This window comes from Stegostoma tigrinum, chromosome 2, assembly GCF_030684315.1.
Source record: "Stegostoma tigrinum isolate sSteTig4 chromosome 2, sSteTig4.hap1, whole genome shotgun sequence".
NCBI lineage: Eukaryota > Metazoa > Chordata > Chondrichthyes > Orectolobiformes > Stegostomatidae > Stegostoma > Stegostoma tigrinum.
The window spans coordinates 15,703,671-15,715,773 of record NC_081355.1 but is presented as its reverse complement, the minus strand read 5'-3'; the positions used below and the strand labels follow the sequence as shown (position 1 = coordinate 15,715,773).

At 37.1% G+C, this 12,103-nt stretch overlaps 1 protein-coding gene across 4 annotated transcripts in view; it reads right to left on the bottom strand.

Moving 5' to 3' along the window:
* exoc2 (exocyst complex component 2) overlaps positions 1 to 12,103 on the bottom strand; it is a 288,874-nt gene that overhangs the window by 195,293 nt on the left and 81,478 nt on the right. For all 4 annotated transcript variants that reach the window (XM_048560701.2, XM_048560683.2, XM_059652609.1 and 1 more), the window contains exon 6: positions 9,295 to 9,419. In XM_048560701.2, coding sequence (XP_048416658.2) covers positions 9,295 to 9,419 — 125 coding nt within the window. The remainder of the gene's footprint in view (positions 1 to 9,294; positions 9,420 to 12,103) is intronic.

The following is a 12,103-nucleotide window of genomic DNA, read 5'->3' as shown; positions in this document are numbered from 1 at the left end:
CCTCATCCCACCTCCTTGACCTGTCAGTCTTCCCTGGACTGACCTATCCCCCCCCAACCTCCCCACCTATACTCTCCTCTCCACCTATCTTCTCCTCTATCCATCTTCGGTCCGCCTTCCGCCCCCCCCCCTCCCTATTTATTCCAGAACCCTCACCCCATCCCCCTCTCTGATGAAGGGTCTAGGCCCGAAACGTCAGCTTTTGTGCTCCTGAGATGCTGCTGGGCCTGCTGTGTTCATCCAGCCTCACATTTTATTATCTTGGATTCTCAAGCATCTGCAGTTCCCATTATCACCAATCAAAAAAGCAAACCTTTATTACTTTAAATTAAACTACAAAAATTGTCACAGATGTCAAATACTTAAAAGTTAAACACAGGACCAATAGAGAGATTATTTTTCTTCATGCAGAGTGATCAACATACTGAACAAACTGACAAAAGGAATAATGAAGCAAAACAAATTTGTTTCAGCAATTAGGGAATTTGGTGGGTCAAGTGGCTTTTTTCACCAGTAGTTAACTTATAAACACAGAGGCACAATAAAAGTTTGTAGTAAAGCCAAATGTTGGTCTATGTACAATGAATATAATTATAGCTATCTCTCTAGCATTTTTTGCTTCTCAACAAGCTGACTGTTAAAACATTATAGCACCCTTTCACAAATAACCACATTTTAATCCTTCTTTCTTTTTTACTGTGCTATTTCCATTAATTAGACAGGTACGAAATCTGCGCCAATTCTTTCCTCTCCCAAGGTCTAAAAGCTCAGATTTCGCCATTTCATCCTTGCTGAGTATATCGGCTAGGATAGCCCCAAACAGTTGATTCAACAAGGAGTGGGAAAGCACAGGCAAGCACAAAACCATCCAAAAGATGGATCTTACACATGCATATCACTACAAAACTGAACTTAAACCAAATACTAACCTAAATACCACTCAAGCTATCAACTGTGTTAAGATATATCATTGGATAGGCATGTATTAAAAATAATTTCTATTAAAATGGACAGTGAAAATGATATAACTTTCAAAACAATTATTTTTATAAGATCAAGTTTCCTATTAGGCCCGGGTCATTTCTCAATGAATCTGCAGTAATGCCACAATCATTAGCATTTATATGTAAAACATCTCAATCAAGATATGAAACAAACTTTAAGTCTACACTAACAAGAGTACTCAACTATAAACTTTGAGTGACATAAAATGTGAATACAAGGTCATGATTACATGTAACCTAATCACAGGGTTCAGATGAAAATTACAAATTGCTCAAATTTCACATATGAAGTTCATGCTATTTGAACTATTTAATTACAATTAATTATTTAGATCAATTAGATTAACAGAACATTATCATTCCTGAACATGCATTCTATTTTATAAACCAATAGCATCCTACTAATGTACATGCAGTAAACCAAATAAATGACAATCAGTACTTACATTACCCTCTAAATTAAATGACTCATTTAAAAACACAGTCTAATCTGGAATAGATTTCTGGTTTTAAAGATGGCACCAGTTTATAAAGAAATGTTCCAAGTCTTCAAGAAAGCAGTTAAGTATCATAAATTTTGGAGGGTAGTACAAAACTGTTTCAAACAAAAGACAAAACACCATTCAAGTACCTTTAGCAAAAGAAACCACACACAGACAGTGAAAGGCACAGTTCAATTATTAATGCAAAATATCTTAATTACTTTTATTGGAACATTTACAAATATTCTCTCAACCTACACTAGAATACCCCACTCAGAATTCATCTACTTTATACAGAACATAAATGCAAAAGATCAGCTATCCATGCTTCTAATTCAAATCAGATTCCTTATAGTGCAGAAAGAGACCATTTGGCCCATCGAGTCAGTTACTTGTCATTACACAAGGTTTGTTTTTCCCATTGTTTGTAAGACTGTCCGTTTCAGTTTTCTCAAATGCAACTTTAAGCAAACACAGACAAAAATCTAACGCAAGTACAAATTGTAAAGGTGTGTCACATGTTAGAGATGAGTCACTACAAGGAAATATTTGATACCTAGTATCTTCATTTCAGTGCAATTCATTTCTGCAATACTCCATAAAGGAATGCTGATTACTTATACAAACCAAAAACATACATAAAAAGAACTGATTTGAACTTTGCAAGAATAGTTCATTGTACCCTACTCCCAGTCGTAACTTTTATTCAATTGCTGAATGCAATTCCAGTACTAAAAATGCTGATCCCCCACTCTAATCAATGACAACAAGCCAGGCTATCAGCCCTGAATATATTATTCAAGTACCTCATTTCTAAATGGATTTACTGGACAAACTCAGTCTACTCAAGATTATTGTAATTAATAAAAATCTTTCCATCACGGTCAATTCATTCCATACAACCTTTTTTTATTGTATAAAAATATCAGCTGATCGACTTGATTTGAAGTAGATAATTACATTGGATTACCATTGTTTAGATACCTAGTTTAACTATTTAGCAAATGAAAGCAGAAGCAAAGATGCGTTCACCATTTTGGAAACAATACTGGCAAGATGCTGCTTCTGCATTACTGATATCCTTATTTCAGCCTTATTTCTCAGCGGTGGAGACCAGAGGACTGTTTAGATCAGAGCTTCAGAATTGCATTTATGGTCTTCGAGTTCACAACCACAAAAAGATACAGGTCATAACCCCACTCAAACCCCTTTTTTTGAAGCTCTGGGGTAAGACATTCCCATACCAGGGCGATGGGACTAGTACAGCAAAACAGTATTAGTGGCAACAGTCCACAATCAGACTCGTATAACCTTTCTCTCAGTTCTGGCTGCAACTGATCAGGCAGACAAAAATAACCTGCATAACAAGATTAAAAATTTTTTTCAAAATTGCTATTGCGTAACAGGTCATGCTCCAAAAGCATATTAGCACTGCCATGGCATGTCACAGGCAAGGTCATTGGCACTTCTTTTTAAAAAAAAAGAAGTTTTCCCAATTAACTTTTATGGCTTTTACAATTTCCAACAACAGACCAGTTAAGATGACCATAACTCATCTTTGGCATTTTACAGTTCAGCAAGGGCGATGAAGGTCACGTCTTTTAGTAAATCTGTTCATAACAGCAATCCCAAGTGGTAAAGATGCTAACAAGGTGTCAACGAAACAAACTAACAGAAAGATGCACTGACACAGTTTTATTTTTGTACAGGTGATCAACTTTACACCTTCCATACAACCTCCTAGGTTATAAGCCCAAGCTTACATCTAAAGATTCTTTAAATGTGAAACAATGCGACTCTGATTCCCTTCTCTTATGTTAATAATTCTTTAATTTAAACTTGGGCATCTAAATTCGGGAGCAGATTCTCAAATTAGTTTTGCATCTGCACAATAAATTAACATTTAAAGCCTCAAGAATGTTAAACTGACTCTTTCCTAAATTGACTTGTACACCATCTTTTAACACATCTATGCGGTTATGCTGCCCGAGCCCTCAGGAAATGTCAAATCTGTGGCAGCTCATTTTTGGAAAATGTACTGAAGCCGGAGACTTTTTGCTTTTATGTCAAAAGCATACAAAAGTTGAGCACAAAGAAAAGCCTTATTACCAAATTCAAATTAAATTCCATTAGGTGTAAGCCTGTTCTTTATTTCTTCAGGGGAAGGTGGTCTGAAACCATTCATCAGGAATCTTGCGGTCTGCAAATTCAGTCTTCACTGGAAATACTACAGCTGACCAGCTAGGTAAAGCATGATCTCTGCTGCCATTTATCCTGGCAGTCTGTTTATTTTGGCTCAGGGAACAGCTGTAAGGCTTCCAAAAGTCTTAAGTTTCTGTGTCTTGCAATGGGTGAAGCCAAGGGTGACATACAGTCATGCTCTGGTTCAAAGCAGCATTGATTTTAAATGAGGAAAAAGTTTGGAATGTCTTCCTGGTAGAATTATCCTGTCTTACAGAAAGCTAAAGAGGCTAAAAATGTTTCTCTTTTGCTCAAAGAATAGTCTTAGACAAAGCTGCACCATCTGTACAAATGAAAGTGGGAGCAACTCCAGAATGACTGGAGCAACCAACAGTTGGAAAGTTAATTCAATTGCGTTTATTTATAAAATCTTACACTTATTACCTCTAATTGCTCACATTAAGTAATCTTGGTTCAGAACAACTATTCATTGCAACCAAGAGTAAAAGCCACAAAAGCACATCAATAACTCATCCCAATACAAGATTAACCCAGACTAAAAGCTTGGTTCACTATTTCAAAGGTGCTGGACACTGATAAAGTACAGGCTTTGGAGTGAAATGAGTACTTGGAATGATCTGTCCCCACCTGACAGTTGTCACTTCTAGGAAGATGCACTAAAGTTAGAAATTGTGTGCATCTGTTAAATGCATTCATAGGTTGAGCATAATAAGTTGGCTTACTATTAAAGGCAAATTAAAATTCACACACCTGAAGCGTGCATTTATTTCTTTAGGAGATGGTGGTCTAAAACCATCTTGTTCATTGTAGTCTTTTTGAGAATGCTTAACTAATCTAGTGCTCCAAAAGGATAATTTTCATCTGCTGTCCTAAAATGAATGCACAATCTCTTTAAAGCGACTGATATTTATCAACTGGTTCTGGTTCGAGTAGAATGTATCAAGAATGTACACGTCAAGGACATGCAAAGCAGAGATCAGCTACAACCGATTGTGCTTAAAATAGAGACACACTTAAATCATTCCCAAATAGCTACAACTGAGTATCACGAGACAACGGCACTCAGATCGGAGGTTATTTGGGGCAAAACCAGCAAAAAAAAAAGTATAACCTAAACAACATGTTGTTTTCCATTATTTTCTTTTAAATGTCAGGATGCAATTTTAAAGCTAACCTGCACAGGTGAATTTACCGCTACATAAACCCATACACAATAAAAGCTATAAATTATCAAAACCTTTAGGGACTAACATCAGCTGCCCTATTTATTGCAGGTGTCTTTACTTTCAAAATGGTTATTGTACACATTTCAGAAAAAGAACCAGCTGAGATCAAGATTAACACCTAATGAGTTACAGCATTGCTAAGACCCCTCCCTGTCCCCACAACAACATTCAGCTCTACTCTCTTAACAATCCTGCAATCTAAATTTCCAATTCAGCTCAACTGACACTCATTTGGAACCAGGTGTAACTTCAGTAAATGTGTTCTACAGTTTAATTCAAACAGCATTTAAGCAGTCACAGGTCATCAAATGAGGAAATAGACAAGAAGTCATCTATAAACAAAACGTTAGCTAACTTTCTCTCCTCGGATGCTGCCTGACCTGCTGTGATTTTGAGCATTATTTTCAAATGTATTGACAGGCTGTGTACTGAAGCTTCCAAAGACTGATTTTTATTAGAAAAAAACTGAACAGGTCACCAAAGGTATGAGTAAAATGGTAAGCTTCCAGCTGAGCACCAAACCTTCAGGGAGGCTGACTGTTAGCAAAAACTCGAGCCTGCTTATCATTCCATACAGTAGTAGACAGAGCAAGTAATCCAAGCAAGCCATCAACCCTTAAAACTAGCCCCATTTTCTAATTGCTTTTTCAAAAAGAAATTGAACTGCGTCACTTTCAGAATTATAATGAAATTCAAAGTACTGTGCTCTGTAGTTAACCAAAAAATGTTTATGTGCAGGCCATTTCTCATATGAAAGCAAAGATGATTAACCATTTGAAATGAAGAAGGTAAAATGAACAGATTCAGTCATTGACTGTCTATTGTAGAACAAAGTTAGTGTTAGAATCCTAATTTACTAGTCAGAAAAACCTTTGGTACTAGTCAAGTCATAGACCATGATCTACACGTGGATTGAAGAACTTCCTGGCCCTATGGCAAACTGGCACTTGACTAGACCTGCACTGCCCACCCACTAAAGGCAACAAGTAGAGGAGGAAACAGGCTGACAGATATATGTAATTGTCGCAACACTTTTAGCAGGAGCACTTCTGCAAACTGTCAGTTTTCAAGGAAAAATGTGCTGCATCTGCTTTCATTTAACATCTTCTGAACAACATTTTTAGCACTCAGCAAGCCTACATGATGTCAATTCAAAACATTGAAAAAACAATATGAACAAGTTTAATGCTGCATATTGTTCACCCGTGGAAACAGATTTTAAACGGAAAGCATTCAGTCACAGAATGGTTACAACAGAGGAACTTACTGTTTGGCTTGCCATAATTGATGCTCTCACTTTGCATGAGCAACTCAGCCAGTTTTACTCACCTCTCCTCTCCAAAGAGCCCTAGAAATTCTCCTCCTTATCCAATTCCATTCTGTTCCCGTACACTACCCTAATGGATTTGGGGGTAACGTAACTGCAGTGTTTTATAAAGATTTATTATGACTCCCTTACTTTAGCATACTTTCACACTATTACTGATTTTCTCAAGCTGCCTTTAACAATTAATGTACATATATGACAAGGTCTCCATTCCTTCACCTTTGTGGAATTGTTTCTGTACTCCAAACTCTTAGTCATTAATTTGTCGTGAAAATCACATCCTACTACTGACTTGTGGGAAATCCCACCATCTTGAGTGAAAAACAAGCATCTACCATTACTCATTGTTTGCTACCATTCAATTTAGTCTGGATCATGCTACTATTGCTGGTTTTGTTCTCAGAGCTTCATCTTTGCTGGCAAGCTTAATATGCAGTACTTTACCAAATACCTCTTGTTAGTCCATGTAGATGATGTGAATGCTGTCATCTCATCGAAAATCAAATTAGTTAAACACAATTTGCCTATAATCAATGCAGGCTGTCCCTAATTCATCTACATTTGTCCAAATAACTGATAATTTTGTTCTAGATTACCATTTTAAAAGGCTTCCCACCACCAAAGTTAAACTGAGTGACCTATAATTTCAGAGTTTATCCTTTCTTGAAATGAAATACTTGCAATTCTCCAGTCCTCATGCATCATTCTGCATCTAAAGAGGGAGTGTAAGATAATTGCCAGTGTTTCTACAATGTTTCCCTCAGCATTATAAGATGCATCCCATTCAGTCCATTTCATCTCTGTGCACAACAGGTGGCTTACCACTCAATGAGTCAGAGTCATACAGTACGGAAACATACCCTTCGGTCCAATCAGCCCATGCTGACCATTATCCCAAACTAAACTAGTCCCTACTGCTTGTGCTTGGCCCATATCCCTCCAAAACTTTCCTATTTGTGTGACTAATCCAAAATGTCTTTCAAGTGTTGTAACTGTACCCACATCCATCACTTTCTCTGGAAGTTCAATCCACATATGAACCACACTCTACATTAAAAAAAAGGCCCCTCATGTCTTTAAGTCTTTCTTCTCTCACCTTAAAAATGTCACCTAGTTTTGAAATCCCCAACACTGGGGAAAAGACACCTACTATTCACCGTATCTATACGCCTCATGATTTAATAAAACACTATAACCCCTCAACCTCCTACGCTCCAATGAAAAATGTCCTGACCTATCAAGCCTCTCCTCATAACGCAAACCTTCCATTCCTAGTAAATCTCTTTTGAACCCTCTCCAGCTTAATAATATTCCTCCTATAACTGGGTGACCAGAACTGAACACAGTACTCCAGAAGAGGCCTCACCAACATCACATACAACCTCAAAATGCCATCCTGACTTCTATACTCAAAAGGTCTAAGCAAAGAAGACAAGCATGTTAAATTCCTTCTTAACCATCTTGTCATGGCACAAACTTCAAAAAATTATGTACCTGAACCTATAGGTCTCCCTGTTCTACAACACTACCCAAGGGCCTACTTTTAAGAATACAAGTCTTGCCCTTGTTTATGTTACCAAAATGCAATATGTCACGTACATCCAAATTAAACTCCATCTGTCATTCTTCAGTTCATTGACCCAATTATCAAGATCTCTTAGATAACCTTTTTCATTGTCCACTATACCACCAATTTTGGAGTCATCTACAAAATTACCAACCATGCCTTCCATATTCCTACCTATGTCATTTATATAAAATGACAAACAAAACTAGACTCAGCACCAATCCCTGTCTAACACTGCTGGTCACAGGCCTCCCATCCAAATAACAACTGTCCACCATCAATTTCTGTTTCCTGCCCATCAAGCTAATTTTGTATCCAATTGGCAAGCTCATCCAGAGTGCCACGTGATCCAAAGTTACTAATTAGTCTACCACAAGAAACCTTGTCAAAGGCTTTATTGAAGTCCAAGTAAACAACATTTACCCCTCTGCCCTCAATCTTCTTGGTTACTCCCTCAAAGAACTCAAATTTGCAGGTCAGTACTTTCTTCGCACAAAGCTATGCTAACTCTCCTGTCTTTCTTTGCCTCTCCAAGTTCAAAATGAATCCTATCTTTCAAAATCACCTCAAACAACTTACCCATCACCGAAGTCTATAGCTCCCAGGCTTCACTCTTTATCCCTTCTAAACAAAACCATAACATTAGCCACTCTGCAGTCATTCTGTTGCCTGTAGTTAACCTGTAGTTACAGGTGCTAAAAATATTTTTGCAGGGAACCCAGCAATTTCCTCCCTAACGTCCCACAACATCTTAGGATACACTAGATCAGGTCCTGGAGATTTATTCACATTTATATTTTGTTTTATAAGACCTCCAGCACTTCCTCTTCTGTAGCATGAACTGTTTTTGAAACATTCAAACACTCAACATTCTGCAGATCGTCCTGCATCTTTCCCAATATGCAAATTTTCCCCTTCCCTACTGTTTTTAAGCATGGTTTATCTGCAATATCCAATGAAGCTTTGACACTTGAAACAGTAAAGTTAGATCCTGTCTCCACATATGCCACCAGGCCTTCAAATGCAGAATTCCTCAAAGCAGCAATTACAGATAAATGCATGAAAAGTTCAAGAACATTCCCGGTTTGCAATTAAGAGCATAAAAATCAAAACCAAGAATTCACAATGAAAATTTGCATAGCGATGATTAAGTCACTGTTAGCGCACTATAGCCAGATCAAAGAAGAATATTGAAACAATAAAGAAAATAGATTTTCACTAAGGATGAGAAACATCAGCTCTGACAAATGAGAGACACTGCAACAGTTAAAAAAAAAGCTTTGAAAGCATAAAAGTGGAGATTCTCAGGTGAGTCTTAATCATTTGCTTTAAAAGCTTGTGAATTTTTCAAAAAATGAGAAAACAAGACTTGAAGAATTGTTTTCTTTTCATCTCCTACCTCTGCAATTAGAATAATTTTACCTTCTGTTCTGTACCCTGAAAAATAAATGCATTTTTGAGACAAGATCACAAACAAAACAATTACCTGACAGTGCATCCTGAGCCTCAAAGAATGTACTGAGGCCTCCTTTCACATAGGCTAAGCTCCCCTCATTCTTCTTGTTTGCTTGCTTCCTTAAATAATTTGCAGCAACTTTCAGTTGATCAAAGCTGGAATGTGAAAACAGGGGAAAAGGTAGCATATTAATGCAAAATTTAAAAACAAATAGCACAACAGAAGTATGACAAATTGCCTCATTTCTTCCGAAATCTTCAACAGTAAGATACTATATCACTGAAAAGAGGGGGGGAGAACCAAATTTGTCCAATTTCTTTAAGTAAACGCAAAAACAGAGGTGTCTTTAGTCTTTCCCCAACCTCCTCCCAACCACACATCCAACAAAAAAATTTTAAAAATCGACATGCATTTTAATTTGTAAAACATTCATTCTTAGGACGTGACCATTGCTGATGATGCTGGCACATTATGCTCACCCCTACACTCTTGATGAAAAGTGTTAGGCCACACTCTTGAACAATTAACATCCATGTGATGAAGGTGCTCCTACAGTAGTGTTCAGATAACGAGTTCCAGGATGCTGACCCAACAAAACTGACCAAATGCAATATCTGACCAAGTTAAGCTCATGTGAGATGGAGAGAAGCTGGATGCAATATGCTGCCATACATTCGTTACCCTTCTGCTTCTTGGCGGCAGAGGTCACTTGCTTTGGAAATATCACCCATTTAATATCATTAAAAGCATTTCAGGACACCAAATACCACTTCCAGTTGCTAAATTTTAACAATATCTCATTCTACCATTTCTCAGTCAAATTATCAATAACTGGGCAGATAAGCAAAATATAACTTGTAACTGACAAAAATATTTCATTTACATTTCCTGATCGATGAATTAGTAGCACATACATCACACCCTCCAGATAACCAAAACTTCATTTCAGCAGCTAAATCACAAAACAGGGAAGACACTATCATCCATTCTGAAGTCTGGAACGCATATCCCATGTCAATAATTGTTAAAAGCAGGTTTCAAACAAAACAGATTCATGTAAGAACATAGCTTAAGAAAGTGGATCAGGAAAAGACCATACGGCCCTCAAACCTGCTCCATTATTCAATATGATCACAGTTGATCTTAAAAATAGACTCTTCTTGCCCCCACAGTCCTCATTTCCCTGAAATGCCAAAAAAAACCATTATCTAGCAGCCTTAAATATATTCAGCACATATTCAACATTCTGGGTACAGAATTCCTAAGACTGGCAATCCTTCAAGTAAAGAAATTTCTTATCTCAACTCCAATTGGTCAGCCGCTTATTTTGAAACTATGCCCCCATTTCTAACAGGCAGAGGAAATTACACTTTACTCCGTCACGCCTCCTCTTAATTTGAATCTTCAGTCAGATCACCCCACATTCTTCTCTGCTCCAGAGAGAATGTATGCCCAAGTTAGTTAACCTCCCATCCCAAGGGCCAATCTTGTGAACTTTTGCTGTACTGCCAAAAGCAGGGAGACCAAAATTGTGCACAATATTCCAGGTTTGATACCAAGGAAGCCTCATAAGTTTCAGCGAACTTATTCATGACGATTCAACACAACATTTGGATTTCTGGCATTTTTAAGAAACCAATGATATTCTGGATCTCTACAGGGACTGCAGGACTGAGGTGAACAGCTAATTCTGGCTTTAATTTCATGTTAATCACCTGAAGATTCTCAAAACATGTTCGCCTTCTCCATTTCTGGTGTAACAAAACTCTAAGATAGGACATTATTTCAGTAAAAGTCAGTTCCAGATTGAGAGTGAGAAAAACAAATTTCCTGGGCCTCAAAGAATGAAATTGGTACACAACTGTTTCTGGTTTTTTGATTCAATCATGCATCTTTTATTCAGTATTGTCAGCTACTATCCTTTAGTCAACTGACTGACTTAGAGGAAACAAAATTAGTGCTTTCAAGCAAATATCATTTAATGCTTTTACAATAAGATTATGGCATCTGTAAGTCACTTGTCCCATATTTTGTTGTTTTATAGGTAGTTAGAGCTAAGACTGGACTGTCACTTCCTGTTACCTGTGTTTTAAATTTAGACTGTGGAAATTTTTGTTTATACTTGCTAAAAGTTTCAGGCAGGAAAGTAATTTTAAGCACAAATCAATTTCCTTCAGTGGAGAAAACAGACAAAAGTTAACCAAAACAGCAAAATTCTCAAAGTTTACCATTCCCCGCACCTGGGTTAAGTAAACTACAGCTTTAAAAAGGAAGAGTTGTGGTTCAACCCATCTTTTTCATTGCATGTAAACCCCATGTTTCATTACACAAGATTTTCAGAAATAAAATCTCATAGTCAGCATTATTGTTTGATTTCTTTTCATGGATTTGGAATTAATAAAGGAGACCTCTGTGCATGACCTCAAGAACTTGAGTGTTTGAATCTTCAGGACGGTTTCTAAAAGGGAAGTTGATATTTCAGACAATAAGCACTTCCTCAGAGCAAGACAAAATGATGCACCACCCAATTTTCGCTGCCAACAAGAATAACTGGGCTTCAATGTTGTATGAAAATAAAAATTTAAACCATTGCTAAATCTTTAAAAATTATTTAAGACAATGGCAAGAAATCTTCTGTAATATAATTATTTGATCATACATGACCAGGAAAGAGAACAAAGGATTCCTTTATAAAGATATCTATTTTATTCCTCAGTCAGGAAGATTTCACTGAATGTTAGCCCATAAATATTTTCCCCTATAATCATTAAATCATTGAAAGGCTCCATGCAAGTGCAACGTGATTTAACTTACAGGTACCTCCTATGGAATACAGTTT